Source organism: Atractosteus spatula, chromosome 22 (genome assembly GCF_055471065.1).
Source record: "Atractosteus spatula isolate fAtrSpa1 chromosome 22, fAtrSpa1.hap1, whole genome shotgun sequence".
NCBI classification, from domain to species: Eukaryota; Metazoa; Chordata; class Actinopteri; order Semionotiformes; family Lepisosteidae; genus Atractosteus; species Atractosteus spatula.
In genome coordinates, this window is record NC_142727.1 from 8,858,077 (window position 1) to 8,882,137 (window position 24,061).

Below are 24,061 nucleotides of genomic sequence, written 5' to 3' on the forward strand. Positions count from 1 at the left end.
AGATCGTGGTCAAGCAGGCAGGGGAATTTTAGCAAAAAAGGGGAATTCAGGAGCTGTGGTCAGAGAGAAGCTAGGGTCAGGACCAGGGAGCGAGGTGATCACAGGCGAGAGTTCAGGAGACGTAGTAATAACAACAAGCAGGGTCTGAAGCTGAGAAAACACAGCAAAGTAACCAGCACAGGGGGTGATCTGTGAGATGAGGTACAAAACAAAGCAGAAGTCAGGATTAAAGAAGCTAGAGAACCTGAGGAGCAAGACTCGGAGGGCTCAAAGACAAAACTCTCTCACAGAGCCCCCAGCTCTGCCAGATCCATGTATCATATGAATTTATCATATGAATCACATGGAACGGGCGTGGTCGTAAATCATCTCCAGGTGATCCAAACCTCCTGCCAACTGGATTCCATAGCAACTGGTGCTGCTAACCGGCTGCCAAATCAATGCGAACTCCCCCTGCTGCCTGTCAGCGAGGGCGCACACGACTGAGGACATACTGTACCTCTGCAAAGGCCAGAGAGGAAACAGCAAGCAAGGCAAGAACAGAAGCTCTGCTGCACGAGCCAGAACGTCCCGATCAACAGGGGAACATGAAGCCCAACATGTGCAACATCACAGTTTTGAGACTTTATTGAGGGTGTGAAAAAAAGTTCACAAAATTTCCAAATTTCTGTCTGGAGAAAATCTAAATACAAAACAGCACAAAAAGTTTTATTTCTGGAAGGAGAAAACATGAATTAAGATTAATTAGGAGAAAATGCAAATTTACCATGAATGAAACACTTTAATTCTGATCTTTCTCTTGATATTAAAATCCTGTATTATCCCATCCCACAGTACGTCTCCCATGCCCTCTATGACATGCTTGTGAGAATTAAAAGCAGGTTTAGCAACAGGCTGATCCAACCACGGTGCGACAGGGAGCACTACAGGAGGTCATTCTTGCCTTCTGCCATAAGACTGTACAAGTCATCCACCTTGCGTCTGGGCAGAGGCGACAATGACATTGACCTGTTTTCGGACTGAACAGTAAACTCTCTGCTTACATCTGGCTTTTCCCGTTTACAACTGCTTTTTGTGCAATATACAGTATGCCAGGGACTTGTGCAATATATCTACATTTATAATGTGCAATACAACTTTTTGTGTACTGTTCTGGTTTGTTCTTTGTATATTCTGGACTGTGAGCAACTCTTCTTAGTGCACTTCTCACTGACTGTACTGATTGTATTGTATGTATTGTATTGTTGTATTATTGTATCATTTTGTTACACTGTGCTAAGCTGCTGTTGCACTGCAATTTCCCTCTCGGGATCAATAAAGTATCTATCTAGTATTTTAGAAAGATAGTATATGCAGTTTTTCAAGTCCATACTTGCACTCGGCTCCAATAAGAATCCTGATGTCTATTTGCTATGGTCATGTTGAAAAAAAGATGATCATGCAGGTTTCTATTGATAAGAAGAAAGCTGAAGAGGCAGTTTTAAAAGTATTTAAAAAATCAAAATAAATGAATTAATATGATTGTCCCCGTAAGCGATGAGCTGTTTGTGAACAAAATGACACTCTCTCAAGGCCTTCCCCTTAGTGAGAGGAACTACTGGTGAATCTGTGTAGCGTGTAATTAGAATATCTCCGACTGGGTACACACATGCACAATCACACACAGGTGCTTCAGACATGAGGAAGCAAATCCCTTCATCCTTCATATTATGCAGCCAATTTCATTTAATAAAATATCATTGCATTAACCATCCTTTGCTTAAAATTGTATTGAACCTAAATGGCTCCTGTTTAATTTGCTCTGTGCAGTTTATACTTATTACTTGACTTGACAGTCAGAGACAAGTTTATTTCCGTTTTCTTAATTGATTACCTGTTGGATCGTTTCTAGACCACCAGAAAAAAAAGCTACTGAAACAGTTCAAAGCAAATTCTGAACCAGCCTACATTGATTTTTTTAGTGGGGAAAGAAGAGTGTACTTTGAACAAACTAAAACCATATTTATTCCCTTGATTATGAATTTATTCACGCTTGAGCTAACCAAAAAATGTTATATTTTACTACTTCAATGGAGATAAATGAAGCATACTGGCATATTCTGAGCATAATAATAAGAATTGGCACACCTGTCACATTAAATTAAAAAATAATGTTTCTTTTCTTTAAAATACTTCTTAAAGTCATACTTAAAACTTTACAAATATTCTTAGCTGCTTACATCAGTAACTACATCAGCCCCTATAAATAGCAGGGCTTTCTCATTATTACTTCCAAACTCTCAATTAGTAATGAAAAGCTTTTTTGGTCAAAATTAATAGTTTTTAATCCTTCAACAAATGAAGAATTGAAATGACCTTTAACATTAACAGGATGATGAATATTGACGCTTGGATCAGATTCAAAATGGCACTTTTTTACAGTTAAATCTAATGCAATTTTACTGCCCCTTTACAGAGCATTACACTTAAAAATACATTATTTCTCTGATGGGTCCTAATAGTAACTACCAGTAGAGACCTGGAAGAGCAGGTAGAGCCTCACTTTCAAGACGTCACTGGTTTCAAATGGTGTGGTGGGATGATTTCAATTGACCGGACAATCCTGAACCTCCCAAACAAGAAGGGGCCTCAATATCTTCCCAGGATATTGATACTGAGGAAGAATTTTAGCATTTGCCTTTTATTAAGTATATAAAATAGTGACTTTTTCATTAGCTCATATGCCTTTTGCTTAGCAACAGTATAAAAGGATAATTCAAGCATATTATTTGACCTTCTGACATTGATATTACAAACCGCAGAATGTCTAGCTCATTTTCACACCTTTTATTTTTATACTTCCTTTTGTCTGTATGCAAGGTAGAATTGTCCGTATGCAAGGTAGAACTGTTTCTTAAGAAGAACGTGGTCAGTTACAAAGAAATGTTTGTAGAGAGAAAAACATCTCCTAATATGGAAACTTGGAGTGAACTTTCCTGTGTGTGTCTACTGTATAAAACTCATTGCATTTATCATCTCGGGGAGTTAGATGTTTGTAGATCTGTATGAGAGATTGCTCTCAGATCTGCATGATCTATCCTCCTCATGCGCATGAATAAAGGACTCGGCCTGACCACACCTAACCTGAGTGAAGACTTTTCTTCGACAATTCCTGTGTCATCAGTGAGAGCTGCACTGCTCCTCGAATCACTGCCAGCTCTCCAGCAGCTACGCTGAGCCTCAGTGTGTTGAAAACGGTGGATGGCTCCAACAGTACAGCCCTCAGTCTTTTCCCGATGATACCCCAAAAGTGAAAAGGAGTGATTTCAAATGTTCAAACGAGCAATTAGAAGTTCCAAATCGAGGGGTACACATGGAAAGCAAAAGTAATATTTCAGAAAATAAAACTCCTGTTATTTTTGGGTAATGCGGGACATGTACTGGCAGTTCAATGCATTTCAGGCTAAGCAGACAAGAGATTTGCCTTACTTTAATTTACTTTCTGATCCTAACCCCATCACATCACAGGAAGCTCAGGCCTTTTCTTCTTCAATTAAAAATCCTCCTTTACCTTCTCCCATCATCCACCTATAATTTCTTTAGTATTTATTACTGCGAGCCAAGGAGGTTAATTAGTTTGACTAAAAAAGTAAAACGAAGAAAAAAAATAAGTCACACAGTCGAGAGGAATGCAAATGAGACATATTTAAAATTAATATTCTAGTCTACAATTAGACGCTCTACCTGTCTTATGAACAAAGGAATATATGACAATTATAATGTATTTTCCACAGATAATTAGTAACACTTTCCAGAGTTTTTAGCGACCAATGGTGTTGGAAAAAAAAGACTAATTATACAGCAATGTTTGGCTGAGATGAAGGCTGTACAGAGGAAAATGAAATTGACAGACAGATAAAGCAGTTGCTTTGAAAGTTAAAGAAGCACTTATCTATGAAGTAGTTCAGGTGGGGAGCTGCGTCAGCAGGCGTAGGCTGCAAAGGAACAAGTAATAGGTTTATTCCATGCTGAAAAAAAGAAGAAAGAGAACACAACGTTTCGGCCGTGGAGCCTTCACCTGAAGAAGGCTCCACGGCCGAAACGTTGTGTTCTCTTTCTTCTTTTTTTCAGCATGGAATAAACCTATTACTTGTTCCTTATCTATGAAGTACAGGTAAGCTAAACTCCTCCTCACTCCCTACAAATGTTAACTTTAAGAAAGCAAAAGGAGGCCTATATATATCAACTCCTGATCAAGAGCCTCTGATCTGAAACAGCCAAGTGTCTGCCTGACCCCCGTTCGGGCTGGAAACCTCTGACCATCAGGCCCGTTCTTCAGCAAGACCCACGCCAAGCCAACGATCAGGGAGAGGAATGTTGTAGCTCAGGTTGTGACCCATGATCTCGCAATGCGCCACTGAGATAAAACATTGAATCCGTTGCTTCTGACGTCCAGCGACTTGCAATTATGTATTCTTTGCCATTAACTACCCTGCAATGTTCTATTTCCAAGACAAAATTCACGTTTTACCGTACAGCAGAGGCAGGGCCCTCGCCAGAACAATTCGCACGGGTGGGCAATTGGTTTTAGCCGGGGAGGGGGTCCTGGTTCGAGCGCCTGTCTGAGACACGTGACTCTACATATGACGCTACTGTACGTGTTTTCATTCGTTGTGACAGAAAATGAAAATTTGATTGAAATGTTAGATTAGTTGCATATATTTTTCTAATATTTCTACAAAAAAAAATTCCACTTTATTAGAAAATTCTTTTTTGGGGGAGGGGGGGGGCACGTTAGCCCACATGGGGGGGGGGCATTAGGGGGCACTTCCCCCCCCCAGCGATGGCTGTGAGTAGATGCCCTACAAGTGAGAAGACAAGAACAACAGCTGATTAGAGCGTGTTGTTCTGTAGTGGGACGTCATCTGCACCCTTTCTGTGTTTTCTTATCAAGCTCAAACACAGAAGTTCAGTCGGGACTCCTGGCTCACCCCCCCACACACACTTCTGTGGTCTGATAGGCACCCCTTATTTAGTGCGAACAGGAAATAACAACATCAGCCTTCTCCCACTCCCCCACTTTTCACAGACGGTTTCAATGATGTGAAATTCAGAATATATGAACATCCTACAGTACCTTAGGTCAACATCTTTCCAGCACAAGACTCTGATCACATAAGCAAATGCATATATATTATAGTACATACAGTATACTGAGCTTTCCACTCTCTAATGAATACATAGTTGCAAACAGGTCTGGATTTAAATCCTCCTTGATATATTTCAAGTATTGCGTGTAAAGAATTGAGCATTTTGCTGAGAAATTACCTCAATCAGCACCACACCAAGTAGTCATTTTTCAAGGGAAATTGCGTTGTACTTTAGCTCAATCAACGCTATTTATCTCCCTCTAAACAGCTGAAAGGCCAGTAATGAGATCAGAAACTGCTAGTCTCATTGGTGCCCATAAGGTTTCATATCCTGTGTTCATTTATATGTTAATTTACGGGGTATTGTTGATTACATGCTCAGGCAGAGAGTTCAAAACATCAAAGTTCCTGTCCGTGGGTCAAGCTAACACACTCGGGCAAAATTACTCAAGTTATGCCTAATTGTGGTAAAAGCAGCAAAGAGAAGAAGGTTATTTAAAGGCATGAGAGTTCTGAAAAGAAAAAAAGAATGTCATATGTAAAGGATCCTTCATCAAGGCAATGCTTTTCCCAAACCGTTCTTTCAGCAAGCACAAACAGCTGAAAAAGCTGACAATTGAGCCAACTGCTATTAGAACACTTTAATAACGGGAGGCAGGAAAACGAGTTCATTTCTGCTGAATGGGAGAACAAAGCGCAGGTCTGTCTCTCATCAAAGATGAAACGCGGAGAGATTGGCTTGTACTTTCATCAACAGCTATCCCTTTCTAAAGATGCTGCTCATGCACTGAATGCGTTATACAATGGGGTACGAAAATGTTAAGACTGGATCTAACAGGAGACAAGAGACTAAAGACATCTGATGTGAACCCACAGATTTTCCTTTGATCGTCCACTAATGAGGCTCATTTATAGTCCGTAAACACAATAAATCTGAATGGTCCTAAATATGTATCTAATGCATTTCAGCAAAGGTGCATCACACTGCAAAGCAGGCATAAAGGAGGGTGAAGGAAAGGACATCTGTTTTATATTCGCATGCGGTACTGTGTATATCTTCTGCCGAGTGTTTGATCAGCTTGCAGCAAGCAGCAGCAGCTGGATCTGAAGCAGTGGCACACCCGTTTCCCTCTGCAGCCAGTTCCTCTCGGCCTGCCCGCCCCACGGCTTTCTCGTCCCCAGCGGAACGCACCGAGCCCGGCACGCGCGTACCTTCGAGTACATGGCCCCGTTGAGCACCTCGCCGTTGCGGATCCAGAGGATGGAGGCGGCAGGCTTGGCGTTGTCGGCGTGGCAGGTTAGGTTGAGGGGGTCCCCTGCCCTCAGGCTCACCACCGGGCCTCCGTTTATCACCGGGTCATCGGGGGGCACTGCAATGAGAAACAGGAGGTTATGAGTAGCTGGAAAGCAACTGGCTCAGCTGTCTCCCCGATTACGGAGGACAGTAAAACACGCCAAGCATGGGAACTGGGAGCACCAGGGAGCATGGTAACATCTCAGGACCTGCTCAGATTTAATGCTGGTTAGAATGACCAACAGCACACACCACACAAGCTCAGCTCATGGTCTTGTTAGCAATACTAGTAATGTAATCCCACACACTGGACTTACTGGAATTACTTCAGCACCTCTAACAGCACATGGGCAAGGTAAATGAAAGGATGTATCATGGGTCCAGGATATGGAAAACTTTATTACCCTTGTCGCCTTGCTATGATAACAGGCCTCGTCTTGGCTTAAGCCCGTTTATTCCTTGAATTCCTTGAATTGATCCACTCCTAACAGACGGATAACCCCTCCTCTTCAGAACCAGCTTCTGCAGGGTCCAGTACCGCCCCACATTCCCCTGGAGCCCGAGGCACCTGCAGCCCTTGGCGCTGTACAGGCTGCACTGTACGCTTTTCAGTGCTGGAGACATGGGGAGGGAACAGCAGGTCTTATTACGGGACGAAAGGGAAATCCGCTGGGCACGGATTGCGCAGGTGTGTGATGTGTATTCAATTACGGGAGATTTAACTGCAAGCGAGGAGCCCTGTGAATGGCAGAGGCAGGAAGACACAGAGGAAAACAGTTTCTGTGCATGAGAGAGTGAAAGGGAGACAGAGATGGGGAGAGAAAAGAGTCTTGAATAGCACTGATTGCATTCTTTTCTTAAACAAGCGCTGATCACCCCCGTTTTATTCAAACTCCAGTGAATTATTGATTGGACTCTCAGCTCATTAGAGTGCAGATCTGGGGCAGGAGGAGATCAAAGGCGGCGGCAGCAGCTGGCACACCAGTGAGCGAGAGAGAAAGAGGCAGAGATAGAGAGAGGGAGACAGGGAGAGACAGAGAGACGAGAGCGAGGCAGAGGAAGGGAGAAACGGAATGAGAGAGGGAGAGACAGAGCGAGATAAAGAGATTTCTTAGCCACCTCCAGTGCCCAAAATGCATGTCACACAAGACACATATACATACTGTAGCTAAAAGTGACCAAAACGCTAATATCCAAAAATAGAAAGTGAATGGAGGCCAGCGTACGTCACAATTCAAACCCAGTGGAGGCTGCCACTTATTATTCTTCTCCTACAGACAGGGGATATCTGATGAGCCCTTGGCAAACACTGCATTTGTCTCAGAAACATTTTAATCAAGCCGCACAATAGACTTGGATATTTTAATATAAACTGCTCACTTCCCTTAACTCTCCCCTTCAATGGGTAAACTGAGCCATTCTGGGGTCTGTGCTGGACAGACCTGAATCCTACTGCTATCTCCCACTTTCACTTACAGTGTCACAGTGGCGTCTTAGTTGAAAGTGCACAGCCAAATGTGACGAGAGCAAGGCTCCCCTTCTAAGCATCTACTAGCTTGGCGCTGTCGGTAAAGGAAGTGAGGTATTTTAGGATCAGTTTCCACATACTTTATGTTTGCATCCAATACTGTAATTTTCAGCCGTTATGGTGAGGATCAGTACGCTGGTCTGGCAATGTGATCATCTCTAATGTAAAAACCACTCGTACAAGTTGCAGCCTGGAGAATATATAATAATAATAATTAATAATAATTGCATACACTTATATAGTGCCTTTCTGGACACTCCACTCAAAGCGCTTTACAGGTAATGGGGATCCCCTCCACCACCACCAGTGTGCAGCCCCACCTGGATAATGTGACGGCAGCCATAGTGCACCAGTACGCTCCCCACACATCAGCTACCAGTAGAGAGAACAGAGTGATGAAGCCAGTTCATACAGTAGATGGGGATTATTAGGAGGCCATGACTGGTAAGGGCCAATGGGAAATTTGGCCAGGACGCCAGGGTTACACCCCTACTCTTTTCGAGAAACGCCCTGGGATTTTTATTGACCACAGAGAGTCAGGACCTCAGTTTTACGTCAGATTCAAAGAACGGTCCCTTTTTACAGTAGTGTCCCCGTCACTATACTGGGGCATTAGGACCCACACAGACCACAGGATGAGCGCCCCCTACAGGCCCCACTAACACCACTTCCAGCAGCAACCTTAGTTTTTCCCAGGAGGTCTCCCATCCAGGTACTGACCAGGCTCACACCTGCTGAGCTTCACTGGGCTGCCAGTTGTGAGTTGCAGAGCGATATGGCTGCTGGATAGAAAAGAAGTGGCAATGTTTAAAACTTTTATCTCGGGCTCAAGTGATTCTATTTTCTTTCAAGGAAAAAAGCTTAAAAACAATGTCAAACCTACAGGTAACATATTCCATTCCTATCTCTGCTACCCCCCCAAAAAAAAAAATTGCTAAAAGACAGATTCATTAATAGTTACAAATTCCAATCAAGCCTTCGAAAGCTGCAATAGAAAGGCAGGAGTAATTTTAAGAGCAAGCTTACTATGGTCCTGTAGCCACTGTGGCTCAGCTGAGTCCACGGGCCCCTGCTCTGTCTGGTCTGGTTATGGGTTATGAATCGCACAGAATGATTCACACACTCATGTTCCTTACTCAGGGGCGAAGATCTTTAAGAACTTTAAGACAAACTTTAAAGAAGTATTTCAGAATTTATTTGAAATGCTGTATTTACGAAGGTAAGAGGGCGACTTTTTTTTTCCATGCTTTCATCTTTTTTTGAATAATCAGCTCTGGGGACGGTGTAGGTTAATGGCTACAATCCTGGCTTTGATTCCCAGCTAACATGCTGAAGATCTGTCTCATCTACCGGCACAGTGCATTAATCTCTATCTTTTGACGTCTGTGCTCTCAGTTCAGGTGGGACCAATCCATGTGGGAAGGGGTTAAGACATCTGGTCAATATCAAACGTTTGCCCATCGCGAAACAGATAATAGACAACTGTTCAAAAGTTGCACTTAAAGCTTTCTGTGTTAAGTGCAGCTCTTTCTGAAGTTTCCGACAGCACCGTTTTTATTGCTTTGAGGTTGAAATACAATGACCAGCCTTTTATATTAGACTGACATATATTGAATAGAAAATTATGAAAGAAAAGCTAAATCATTCTGCATTGTTTTATAATCACATTATCTAGCAAAATTAAGTTAATTATGCTATATAATGCAATATCATATAATATTATAGTATCATTTAAGACATTATAGATTATTTAATACATTCAGAGTGCTTTAAATTTGTGTTTAAAATAAACATAAAAGATTACAGCAATGCAGCATAAGATTTGGAAAGCAGAAGCCAAGCAGCTTAAATTCTGCTTTGTCTTACAGTAAATCCTGCCTGACCCCTCGTTCTCTCAGAAGCACAAGACAGAATTGTTCCCATCAATCAGACCGACCCGGAAGACAGATCTGCATTCCATATTTGACTGTAACTGAATTTAAACAGCAGGAAAAAAAATAGAAAGGAACAAAGCTCAAGAACGCTGTTAAAACCGGGGTCTGAAAAACACCCGGACAATCAGGCCGGTCGAATTTTCAGATCAGCAGATTTCCTGTTGCAGACAACATCTGCGTTTTCATTTATAAATTCACGACTGCTTACTGCATTTGCATCAGACGCAATTGTCTTTTCTATACTTCTAAACTTTTTCTATACTTATTAGTATTCCGCTAATGTGGTTGATGTGGTTCTGTGGTGAGAAAGCACATACTATACTTTGACTAAACCAGACTGCATACTCTTTGTAGAAATGCAAACCCTTTTCATCTCCAAAACACACAATTTGTTTACTGTATACGGCAATTTGCTTTGTGTTAACAATTTGAGCGTTATCAAACCGTGCTCATTGACATCCCGTCTGATTTACACACTGCACAATTATGAACAATCTTCACTGCATGCACGGGGAGCTTTGTTGTTGTATTTCTGGATGACGTGACTCTCCTCACACCCCGACCAATTTCTAAACCCATTAAATCCATGTGGTCTGTTATCGACTCATCCAGAGAGAATCTTGCTTCCTGGGATTCCATTATTACAGACTCTGTGCAGGAGATGGGATGAAATTCCACAGACTCAGGGAGCTGATCACCTTCAATGCATCGTTTCTACTGATGCAAGATCATTACCGCCCCTTAATAGGGCACAGGGTAGCACCGCGACTCACCGACCCTTCTCATGTTCTACCGCTGCCTGCTGTGCTTCCAAAATTGCCTGGGTCCCCCTTTACTGTCTAATCTTTGTGCTTTACAATTCCTCACTAAGGTGGGGGTCCATGGCGCTGCTGCTTTAAACAGGCACATGTTGACGTGCAGACTGGAAAGGCAAAATTAAGCAAATTGCATTGACTGAAATTGGGCCGGCAGGACTCCTGGAACCTTGTTAAGTGTGCTTTGTGCATGTAGCCAAGCATGCGCCTGCAGCCACTGGGCTGGGGAGTTGTAATCCCATCAACTGAGATGAGCACTGGTGCCCCCAAGCTATTTTTTTTTTTGCCGAGAGAAGCGGAGAAACAAAAGATTCAGAAGCCATTTTTCTCATCAAAACCGCATTTGAGGTGGATGTGTCTGAAATGGGTTTAGCGATACCGAGGGGGCATGACTGGAGACGTGGTGGAAACGGTGTTCAGTCGGCGCCCGAGCCGCAGCCTGCCCGCTCCATCAGCGAGGACGTGACTGGAGGAAATGTACTGAGACGTACAGCCCCCGACGCTTAATATGTTTGCTGTATCTGAGCATCTCTCTGTTCAGCGGCAGCTTTGATGATCCGTCAAAAAATGTCTTTTTCAATTCTTTAAAGCAAAAATAAATTAATAAGGCTCTTTTCTGCCAAAGAGGGATGGTTAGTGTGGCATTTCCTTTCAATTTGTCTTTTCCAAGAAAAAGCCAGCGAGCTTTCAAACGTTCTCTCCACCTCTCTAAGTAAGCAGCTCCTTTTTCATCCACAAAAGAGCCGCAGCCCTTGTGGAAGAAACCACTTCCCAAGAGAACGTCGAGCTTCTGCTTCGTGATGGACACCGATAAAATCCCAAAAGCAGCAGGTCCTAAGAAATGCAAAGACTGTCCTAGCTTTGGGTGTAAATTTGTTCAAAAAATGTCACAGCTGCAAGAAAGCATACAGCATTTGCAGTAATAAGTGCACAAATGCACCTGTCGGATATGAAATTAATGCACAAAACAGCAAGTGTGATATAGCGAGATTGACAGGTTTAATTTCATTTGCTGCCTGACTTCCTGTTGCTTTGCATTTGTCATATTTTCCTGGCCTATCTCTCCGTGTGCCATGGCTCTATTCATTTTCACTTCTCTCCTCGTTCACCACACACTTCAGCTGTCATGGGGTAAAACAGAGGGGGGGAGGATAAAGCACAAAATAATAAAAGAAAATGCAGGTGTACCCCGCTTTAATTTGCTGCTTTGCACATGTTGCTGCAGTACTTACACCATCACTGGGCTCCTGTTGCCCAGTGCTTACTGAAAACGTTGCTCTGTTCATTTTCAATGTATGTCAGCACACTATCACATCACCGTGCGATACCATACAGTACCACACAAATACGCCATGTGCAGTGCACAAGCAGCAGTGTCAAGTTTTGTTTAACAGTGAAATTCTTTTCTCTTGTTCGTGTGAAACAGTGGTAGGCATCAGGGTGCAAATCAGTACAGGAAAACAACTGCCAAGCTTGAAGAACGTCACACTACAGGGTATTGCACAGCCACGCTCAAACACAATAGGATTATGATTTTTTTTTACTCTTATAGGGTACGAATGTTTTTCCTAATAAGTGTTTTCTTTTATTTTGTACAGATAAATGTATCAAAAAATGAATAGGAGTACAAAAATGCTTCCCAGGCAACAGGGCGGACTACATTTCCAAGTCCCAAAACCTACATTAACAGCCCTCCGTTACATGAATCCCTTTGGGGAAAGACGATCTGTGATCCGACGATTTGCTACATGTGGCACTTCTGAAGAATGCGTCTCACATGTGTCCTGGGTTTTACCCGCACCTACAGTACGTACTGTACCTCCTGTGGCAGCGGGAGATGTCCGAGGAGTGGCGTCTGGAAACACTGTGACCGACAGGGAGTCCCCCTGCCCCGTGGGACTGCCTGGAAGTGCACAGGCCACACACCTACCAGCTGGAGCTCTCCAGCTTCACCGAACCCCACCGTGTCACCTCCCTGGCAGGCTGCAGTCCGCAGGGAACGGGCCCACTCCGCTGATTTACAATCCACGCTTTGATAAATAGTAGCGCCCTGCGTTGGTAAAGTGCTCTTTGCCCCCAGGGGAGCCCCAAAGCAATTTACAGACACGATGGGACCCAGTTCACCCATCAGTGAAACGAGGCTCTACCTGGGTGATGCGTGGCGGCCAATCGGCACCAGCAGCCCCACTGCGTAGCAGTGCAGGAGGATAATCGGTATCCTGGTTCACCAGTCGGACTGAAGAGGAAACTGTGACAAGCCAGAAGGAGCAAGACCATACTTATGGACAGTATCTCCAAAGACCCAGCAGTCAGGTCCTCGACTCATATCCCACCCAAAGGGCGGCATCTTCTACAGTGCGCACTGGCTTGAAAGAAGAGCAGCACCTACTGGTTCACCAACACATGCAGCAGGAACCTGGCTGTCCAGGAAGGACTCCTATCCTGGTACTGAGCAGGCCCAGCTCACGATCTGACGATACTAGGCTACAAGGTGGCAGCTCTGCTTTCAGTGAATACAGAAGGCGTTCACAAAACAAAAACCTTCACCGGATTTCCAGAAGTCACCATGAAATGAACTGCAGTAAGAGAGAATACAGCGATAAAAGTTGACAAACGGGATCGAAAAATTTCCATTCTGCAGTTCTGGTTTCGGTATTCTACCGGCAGCTCCGATTTCCTGACAGGAGCGCAAGTCTCTGGGCTCTAACCACGTCACCAATCATCATTATGGGTCTGTTTGCAAACTCGGCAGACCCTAATGGTTTCAAATTAGCGCTTTGCTGCAGCCACTCGATAGCTTTCTCAGGAGCTGGTCAGCAGTTCAGATTGATTGCTCTGCCTTAATTACAGGTTTGCTTTCCCGAAACCCTTTTCATTCAAGCTGTGCCTGTTTTCTTCCCCCCCTATACATCTCTTCTCATTATTTTTTTCTCATATTTATGGGACCTTTACATAAGGCACAAAGTAATTCTGTATTCAGAGAGGGAAAATTGAGATCATAAGCACCCACTTAAAAAAGGAGCTCCCAGGGGAGAGTGACACACCCCAATAATGGAAGCGAATCCTTTCTGAGATTTTCAGTGCCCTTTTGCCAGAATTGCTTTTGAAGTGGATTAATCCACTTTTTCACGGCTTCCCTCGCTCCATTACATGACAAAAGTCTGTCTCCCAACAACCCCTTTGAAAAACCAGGGACAGAGTCTGAAAGACATCTGCCTTTCCTGCCAGTGATATTCTAGCACGTCTGTGCGTTTGTGAAGACAGGTTAGCAAATCAAGGGCGTTTGTGTGAAGAGAGCTGTGCAGCAGAGAAGACTTGCTTGTTTCACACATTGCCGTTGGTAAGTACCTTTAACAGCAACAATTGACACAGAGCTTTTCATCTGAAAGCATTTTGCAAACGTTCAAGTATTCAGAATCCTCTAAGTTCAGAAACACGGGACACAAATGGAAACTAAGCACTATTAAGTTCCTTTAATACTGAGAACAGGTGGCACTTTTTAACACAGAGACTTGTGGGAGTCTGGAAAATGCTACCCATCCATGTGGCGTTAAAGCTGATACCATCACTTCTTCCAAAAATTAGCCGTACGAGATCCTTAGATTAATCAACTAGCTAGCTAGATGGAGCAAACAGCCTCCCCTCATTCATTCATTCTTATATCAGAGGGTCCCCTTACTATTCACCCCTGAAGTATAGCGCCCAACTGGGTGATGCCTGCCAGCCACCCACTTCACAGGACATCAGGTGCAGAAGCGAGAAAGTGCTTCACTAGTTGAATTAAGGGAGATTTCAGGTGCAGCCCCAGAATGTAAACCAGCTAAGATGACATCCGTAGTCCACGGGATTTATGGGATCTTTCAATTACCAAGCTATACGGAGCTCTATTTTAAAGACTCATCTAAAGGATTGCATCCCTGCTCACCACACTGATACCGGCTTGGAAACTGTTGTCCAGAGGGAAGGATGCTGCCTGCTTGTGGAGCAATACCATTAACAATGGCAAACTGCTATCCCATCACAGCACTAATCAGACCCAGCCTTGCTCAGCTTCCGAGATCCAATGAGACGGGTCTACAGCATGGTAATCTTTAAACCTCTCTGCTTTCCATGGTCTATAATTTTCAAAAACTGTCCACATTACATCTTCCTTAACACATTCTCTTTTTTTAAATTCTGCATAGCCATTCTCCTATAAATGTCATATGGTTTTACACCTTCAGTAGGCAAAAAAACTCATCACCTCTCATTGCTCTGCAATGGTGCACTCATCTAGCTTGCAGCCATCTTTACAGCAAGACTACTACTAGAACCAAGAGCTGTTTCTCTGATATTACACACAACACAAATCGCAGAACGCATGCCTACAGCATCAGCGAAACTCACTTTATTAACTTACTCCTCCCACAAGTCATTCTAAAGCCAAGACCACTGCAGATAACTTGATAAATGTTGAATTTACTGTGCTTTATATTTTAATATATTTTGTAGCCACTTATATTGAAGCAAGACCTGAGCATTCAGCAAAGGCCAACTGTCATAGGTTGCACCACCTCATGTGTACAGAGAAGAGGTAGCACTGGAGTTATTTAAAATGCACTGAAACTGGAAGTGAAGCAGATGCCTGCATGGGAGATAATGTTTTGGTCCACATCTCTACTTGGGCGTGAGGAGGCTTTTTCAAAAACTGCCTGTGATGACAGAAGTAGAAGAGAAGCCTGTTCCCAGTTCCGTCAGCCAGAAATGAACATTTCCTTTAAAAAGAGTTCAGATCGCATAACAGGAATGTAAAGATCTAAAAAAAGACATCTGAGCTGCCTGACCTTAAAACCGTGCGAAGCAATTAAAATTTAGAAACTTAAGTAGCATTCAACGAATGTGATCACATGTCGCTTGCTGTTATCTAGCATTCCTACTATGTATGTCGTGAGGTCAGGAATGCTATAAAGAGAAACAGCAAAGAAGAAAAACAGGGCAACCTTACCGAGACTTATTCCACGACCCGTAATTAGACCAGCATTACAATATAATGTGAAGCATCATAGTAGCTGGAAAAATGTGGAGGATGAGATTGCTAATGCAATTGCTGGTGTGATCATTAACGCAGGCTGGCAACCGCTGCCTTTGCAAATTCGCAGACGATGAATGGGAGAACTTTTCAGAAAGGGGGGAGGGGTGACGGTGGCGCTGGCTCCTCCCGATGCCACGTGTCCGTCCTCAAGAAACCCTGCCCAACCAATCCAAACCAACCACCTTACAGCCAGTTTGAGTGGAGTGTCCGAAAAGCGCTATGTAAGTTCAAGCAATTATTATTATTATTATTATCATCATCATCATCATCACCTGCGAGGGCACTGCTGCCACCTCCCGTGTCATGACAGATGGATCCCGAAAGCACGTGCAAAGGGCTGAGACAAGAGACTTCCAACACTGTCAGGATGCACCTGCTGGAACTCCGAACCATCCCCCATGGAGCAGACTCTGGCCCAGTCTCTCCTCCCTTGCAATCCGTCACGTATCTGTCATGTTCGCAGACCCCTCCTCTTAAGGAAGCTCCAGCCCTTCCTTGTTTTCCCACTCATCGCTGTTCCAACCCCCCTTTCAGTTCTCTTTGAAAAGCCAGGCACTCACTTTATTCGGGGCTCTGCATTTGATCTCCACCAATGTAATTTACTCTGCCACCCATGCTGAGATTGTGTGTTAATTAAGATCCCTGGGACCTCTCTAGCCTCTCTTTGTCATAGTATGTCATTTATTTGGGTCGATGCACAAATGGTAAAACACTCAGAAGAGAGTGACGTTTCCGGTAGCTAATCTGACCTCAAAAAAAGTCTCTCACTCCACTTTTTTGACTTATCAAAGACCTGTAGTTCACTTTTTTTTTATTTCCACATCTTTTTGGGTATTCGTGCAGATTTAACCCCCCCCCCCCCCCGATGACAGAATTTCCTGAAAGTATGGGCTGAGACCTTGAAAGTAATAAAGAGCAAAAAAAATCTTGTGAAGTTTGGCTCCTCTCTCCAATCTCAAATGCAATCACTCGCTATTGTTTCAGGCTCATGGTCAAAACTCTTTATCCTTGATTCTTGCATCAGCAAGAAGCTTCATTTAAGGAACTCGAAGGCGTCCTTCAAGTGATAGTATAACTCAAATAAGGGGCTCTGAAAAGAGTAAAAGATTTCATTTTCAACTGATAAGATCGTGGCTCCCGTGAAAGACAGAGAGGTTTAAAGATACTTAGGAGAAAATTATTTTTCAGACACGAGCAAGTGCTCTGACTGGCCTGAAACAGTATCAAACCATTTTTCAATTTTCAGAGGACAGCAGCTGCCAACCTGCACAGACTTTTTAAAAGACAGCGTTTAGTCTTCGGAAAAGCACTGCGGTATTACCAAATTAAAGAAGGAGTAGGCAGTTGTTGCGCGGAAAGCGTGCGGCAGCATGTGATCAAAATAATGGCATGCTGTATCAGAGAGCCCATCAATCACCTGAGCAACAGGAGAAAAAAACGCGTTGTGCTGGTGCCCTGTATACAAATGCTATCAATATTTGTCTGTGGCGGTGAAACCAACTCATTTCATTTGGTTTCTGTTTCTTGAGTAGGGGAGCTTACACTGTGCACAATAAAGAGACTTCAGAATGAAAAGTGCCTAAGGATAAACACACCTTCACACAATAAAATATCCTTCCAATAAAGATTCTGAAGGAAATTTAAAATACAGAACCTCCTATTGCAACCTTCGCCTTCGTGGAGAAAAGCGACAGAGCTCACGATGAATTGAATGAACTTGACTGTTGAAAGATCAGGACTTTAAAGCTTAGAGATGATTTCAAACGGACCGTTATAATCAGGGCAGCACGCTGGCAGGGAAGCTAGCGCAGCCGCTTCAGAGCTTGGGGGTGCTGGGTTTGCTTTTGGCCTGGGGCACCTTCTGAGTGAACTCGGCATGCTCTCGCAGTGTCCAGGTGGGTTTTCTCCAGCTGCTCCAGGTGCAAAGACATGCTGTCCTGGTTAATCGGCACCTCTGAGTGACTCCCCGCATGCATACGTGAGTGAATGCCTACCCCTGCGATGGACTGGCGTCCAGTACAGAGAGTCCAGCTGCCTTAGGCCCAGAGCCTGCCAGGTTAGGCTCAGCTTCACTAGGACCCTCTTAAAGATAAAGCAGTTACTGAAAACGGATGCTTGAAACATTATCATCTTCCTAAAATAAAAGATATCAAGCTCAGGAGCTCTTTCCTAAACTTTTCTAACAAATGCACTTGTGGAAAAGGGGGAAAAAGCAAACAATGAGTGAGGTTTATAAGAAAATATTGGACTGATAAAGAAAAACAGGTCTGTATTTTAAACCTTTATGCAAGAAACCTCAAGCTAAACCCTCCCTTAGTCCTCATTTACTAATTTCGTTTTTAATTTACAAAAATTGATCTTGAAAGAAAAACAGACATACTTTTCGATGCTTTCCTACTATCTAATAACAAAAATATTTCTTATTGACTGATTCTGAATCTTCACTTACAGAGAAACAATCAGGTATGTATTATGATCCTCAGCATTACTATGCATTCTTTAAAGCAGACTTTCACCTCGGTGTATGTCAGTACCACCAGGGTATGGTGGGTATTAACAAGAAAAAACTGCTAGGCTTGCAAAGTGCAGCAAATGATTAAAACTGTGAACTTTGTCTAGAATAGCAACCCTGCACGTGTGCTTAAGAACTCGTCGGATATCAAACAAGGAAGATCAATAGAAGTTGTATCTGCAGAGACAGGGTCTGCTGTAAGAACTGCGGGTGCCCGTGTTCAAGGTAAATGTTAAGAATATTGAAAAGTGGGGAAAAAAATAAACCTTAAACCTTAATAAACCAAAGCAGTCCCAGGTCCATTAAAATCCAGGGGTGACCTTTTCAAAGCCATTTCTCTGTAACAAACTACCTGGGCCTGCAGGGAAGCGTGCAGTCTTTCTACCTCGCTTAAGGGGATTTCCAGGCATATAATTAGCCTCTGGGGTCTCCTCTTGTACCCACATACTTTTGGAGCTCATGTTTCATTCAGCAGCTGGGGCTGAGGAGGCTCCTGCTCTCTGCTCCTAAACTCAGTGGGGTTCGAAGGTCAGCAGGCCACCCTCAGAGTATGGCTTCATCAAGCCCTCACCTACCCTTTCTACGAGAGGCAGGCTTTCAGGCATGACTTCGGCTCCCGAGTCACTCCTGCTCCTCCTTCTGTTAAATGATATTCACACGGCTCTTCTGCAGCGCACTCACGTACAGTACAGGCTCTTAAGCTACTGTCCGCTGTGAAGCGACAGTAGGTCAGCCCTGATAATAGAAAGCCCCATTTACTTATCTAGTTTAAGTAAAAGGCAGACCAGGCTACCTAAAGTATTGTGTATAGCACCTCATTCTGAGTGTGCGGTGTGATTAGCTTTAAACCTCGCACGGATATACTAAAAGTTCAAAGGAAACAATGAGTGTTGTTTTTTTTCCAGGTTTAAAATAAACAGGTAAATGAATAATTATAATCGCCACAGAATGCCTTTTGCATATCAACCTGCGCCACGTCAGCTGTGATACGGGAGTCAATTTATTTCTAAACATAAGTAAAGGATTGCTACCTACGAATAAGAACAAACAACACAGTAAACGATAATTAGGGAAATAATTAGCCACTAGGGCACTTAAAATCTACTGGATCCCAAACAATATTCTATAGCTGCCGGAACGAACGAGCGCGCGGCCTGGAGTGAATCCCAGCGAAGGCGCAACAGGAACACGAGCGAGTGGAAGGAGACGCGGTCGGCCCGCGCCACCGGGCCGGATATCGGTACGGTGTGCGCTGGGGGGTAACTCGGCCTTGCAGGAAAGGATGTGATGTAGGAATTGGGGGTACGGGGGGGGGGGGGGGGGAGTGGTGCATAACTCATACCAAAGCCACCGCAGCAACGGATGTTATTTCCCTGAAAGACTACAAAGTAGACAATAAAAATACAACAACACAAAGTGCCGCTTGGCAGGAGCAACTGCTCCTGCGATAAACCTTCTAATTCCCCATGGGAACCTCCACGTGCGAAGCATTATGTACCCCTCTATAAGGTACGTCATGTCGTCATGCGTCATGCGTCATGTACACGCTTGTGTTAAATCGGAGGTCTATTTATATGTAAAATACATACTCTTTATTGTTACCTTCTTTTTTTTACTTATCTTTCCTCACTGCAAATCGCCGAGGATCTGAGAGGTATTGATTGCAGCGAGTGCCGAGGGAGTGAGCGGGGACATGCTCGTCATCGGTGTGAACTGCCCCGTCCTTTTCCTTTATTGTTTTGTTTTGCAAGACAATCCTTAATAAACTATGTTTAAAAGAAGCGCGCGAGCAGACGGGATCTTTAGAGGACAAGCAGGATGTTCCAGAGTCGGCAGCGTCCTGGCAGTGCTGACGGAGCTGCCTGTCCGGCACGATGTCCCCCACAGCGGGGCGAGGCGGTCCAGGGGCGACCGCGGCTCTCCGTCTTTATTACCTCGCTGCTCCCATCAGCGTGCCGATTTGTCTCCCGTTTCAGAAGTAAGCCAGTTAGCCCGAGATTAAATAGGGAGATAATGGCATCTTAGGAAGACGGCAATTTGTCTTCCCCCCAACAGGAACGAAAAATAAAAACAAATTGTCCTGTATTTATTGATAATTAATCATTTTAATGGAACATCAGCAACAGACCTCTCTGCTTGCTCTTAAATGGCTGGATAGGGGCTGTAGATGAGTGTAACTAATGCAGTTAGCAGAGAGGAAAGTAATGAACTGACACATCACCTATTAATTCACTTAGATAAAAAAAAGCCCTTTAGGTTTAAAATAAACAGGTAAATGAATAATTATAATCGCCACAGAATGCCTTTTGCATATCAACCTGCGCCATGTCAGCTGTGATACGGGAGTCAATTTATTTCTAAACGTAAGTAATGGATTGCTACCTACAAATAAGAACAAACAACACAGTAAACAAAATTAAAAGTTGCGTCCAACGTTTTACAATGAATTGCCGCTCGTAAAGTGTAATTTTTCAAGACTAGGATAAGACTAGGATTCTTATTTTGAATCCAGGTACTGGAACCCTGGAAAAGAAAACAAGGGAGGAAAACGAAAAATAAAATCTTTAAAAATACAAAAAAGGTTATTAATTAATTATCATTTCCAAGAAGCGTTTCGCAATGAAAGATGTTGGGTTCTAATTTGTCTTCTCTTTTTCTCCCCGTCTGCTGCTTCCCCACCTTACAGATCATTAGCTTCACTTTTCATTAGGGGAGATCAATAACGCAGCACAGCCCCTTGACGCAGCAATGCCACGCTCCAGCTCGCTCACACTCGCCCCCACTCACTTAACCCCCCCGCCTTCCCTCCGCAGCTGGAGAGGCGCGAGGAGAGAGGGGAGAGGGGAGAGGGGAGTGAGGGGAGAAGGGAGAGAGGGGAGAGAGGAGCGATGGGAGAGAGGAGTGATGGGAGAGAAGAGAGAGGAGCGAGGAGCGAGAGGAGAGAGGGGAGAGGAAAGAGAGAGGAGAGAGGAGTGAGGGGAGAAGGGAGAGAGGGGAGAGAGGAGCGATGGGAGAGAGGAGTGATGGGAGAGAAGAGAGAGGAGCGAGGAGCGAGAGGAGAGAGGGGAGAGGAAAGAGAGAGGAATGAGGGGAGAGGGGATAGAGGGGAGAAGAGAGAGGAGTGAGGGGAGCGAGAGGAGAGAGGGGAATGAGGAGAGAGGAGAGAAGGGAGAGAGAGGAGAGCAAAGAGGACCGAGGGGAGAGAGGAGCGGAAAGAGAGAGGAGCGAGGAGAAAGGAGAGAAGGGAGAGAGCGGAGAGGAAAGAGAGGAGTGAGGGGAGCGAGAGGAGAGAGGGGAGAGAAGCGAAGGCAGAGGGGAGCAGAGGGGAGCAAGGAGAAGGGCCAAAACACAGAAAAGTGGAAGCAAGATGTGGAAACGGGGAAGAATGATACCAACTGCGTCTTCCCTTTTTATTACCCCCCTCCCCCTGATGTTTCAGGGGAATAATCAGCTGGCTTCGTCAAAAGCAATAAACAGTCATGTTTGATTAAGAAAAATATTTATGACACAGGAAACAACTTTATTAGAGCTTTATTATAAAGGCAGATTTCGGATGAACATCTCATGTGACAGAAGTTGCTAACAAGCACTCGAGGGGGTATTGAAAGGCTAAGAATGACCTGCGGTTATAACATCCGATTGACAGACAACAATGAGGAAATCGTTATAATGCAGCGGGTCGCCACAAAAACAATTCACAGACGTCGCAATGCAGCTTCATTTATTGTTAAAAGGTTAAAAGGCTTTTGATTGGAAAAGGAGCTGGAGCACCATTCCAGCCTGTCAAGCTGGTTTTACCATTTCTTGTTCCCCTACTGTAGGTATGGAAACAAGGCTTGGAGACCTTAAGAGTCTTCGCCCATTCAGTACCAGTGCTGTTGGGGAGGGTTTGTCTCTTTTAGACGAACTCATCTCATCGACAGTGCGACCGTTAAGACACGCGAGTTGTTTTAAAGGAGCACAAACGCACGTCAGCAGTTAACAGCCACACTTCCTTGTGGAATTTATCACGACGTTTCCATTTTTCTGAAAATCAGTGTTCGCGACTGACAGGATCCTGGCGGACGGACGTGCACTGCACAGGTTCAATGCGGACGGACGTGCACTGCAGGTCGACGAGGACGGGCAGGTCGGGCTGCCCTACAGCGGGAGACTCGCTCGCACCGCCACTTACCCAGCACCGTCAGCCTGGCGGGGCGCGACCTCATGGCGGCCTGGATGGCCTGGCACTCGAACACGGCGTCGTCCATCAGCTCCACCCTCTGGATGCGCAGGTGGTGCTCCCCGGCGCTGTGGTCGCCCACGACGGAGTACCGCGGATACCCTAGGACAGGTGGGAGAGGAGTCACCATCAGCCCCCTCCGCTCCGCCCGTACCCACGCTGGAAAATTCCCGCGCGCCTAGACCTCCCTGCAGCCACTCAGAGGACCCGAGTCTCCTCACTGGTCCTCTGCGCTGTGAGAAGGCGCTGCTGAGCAGGTCCTGGCATTAGCATGCAGCCCTGTGCCTTCCACAGATGTTAGAGGAAGTGAAGGGCAGGAATTAAAAACCGCAAAACTCCCCTGGACCGTTGTGCCACTGACATGCCTGTTGCAGGATTTTATATTTAAATTAGCAGCAAACGATATATTACACTCCGGGGGTATAAACAACAAAAACTGGCTAAATAAATAATGTAGACAGAATGCTGTTAAAGAGGGTGAGAAAGAAGCTATAAACAATATTAGCTTGGTAACAAACCTTTACTTGTAGCCACAAAAAAAGGCAGTAATTTCATTACTGCTACAACAGAACGAGACAGGAATGCTTCAGATGCGTGTTGGTAATACAATAGCACATGATTTACAGTTTAATAACACAGAGTGGTGCTTTCAGAAGGGCTGTCTGCTTTACTGCTTGACTAAAACGCCCAGGCTCTGAAGCCTGGCCGATTCCGGTTCGCAGAAGCTGTGCGTCGCTGGCGTGAGCATGCAGGACATTTCCTTTCCTGCCGACGTTCCAAGCTCTCCAGCTTCACGTCGGAGAATTTTCATACTTTCCAAGATGATGTGATTTTGACTTTCCAGGCTAAGTGGCTTCTTTAACATGATGTTTTACAATTGAAACATGTAAAGTACATGTTAGTACAGGACATTCAATGCATCCCATCAACTTTCAACTCACAGCACGTCCATCAGCTCTCTGAACCAATATTGTTTCTTTCTAAGACTCTGCACAGTAGGATACACGTGACTTAAGATAAAAGTATAGTATTTACAATTAAGTGCAGAAGTAATTTAAATAATATAATAAAAATATTCAGTATATAATAAATTATATTAAATATATTACATTGTTATTATAAAATATAAAAATAGCACTTAATAAACTCCTACCCCTGCCCACTATGTCCAGTATTCATGACCATTCAGAAAGAGTTGTTTTAGATCCAAATACTCTCTGCTCTCCTCTTGTATGGGTATACTGTTCCACTCAGGCCAACATACTTACCAAACAAGTCAATATACCCTCAAGAGATGTTTTTTTTCCCCACTTTGATCAAAAAGCCTTAAAGACTGATGTCTACCTGAATTATCTTTATAGATTCAGCCTGTGTTCAATTGCTTTTATGTTCTCTAGTCCAGCCATTAGGCCAGAGCGTTCCAGAACTTCAATTAGCGTCCATGGCATCATTGAATCCTATTCACTTTTAATAGGCCATGAAGTACCACTCATCTGCCCATTGAGGGAAGGATTACTGCCCATAACAGCACTCAATATTTCATTTCTCTACAAAGT

At 44.2% G+C, this 24,061-nt stretch overlaps 1 protein-coding gene across 2 annotated transcripts in view; it reads right to left on the reverse strand.

Moving 5' to 3' along the window:
- The window catches only part of kirrel3a (kirre like nephrin family adhesion molecule 3a), a 304,458-nt gene that overhangs the window by 161,410 nt on the left and 118,987 nt on the right, over positions 1–24,061 (reverse strand). For both annotated transcript variants that reach the window (XM_088939485.1, XM_088939484.1), the window contains exons 3-4: positions 22,458–22,607; positions 6,342–6,499 (exon numbers count right to left, since the gene is read on the reverse strand). In XM_088939485.1, the coding sequence (XP_088795611.1) occupies positions 6,342–6,499; positions 22,458–22,607 (308 nt within the window). The remainder of the gene's footprint in view (positions 1–6,341; positions 6,500–22,457; positions 22,608–24,061) is intronic.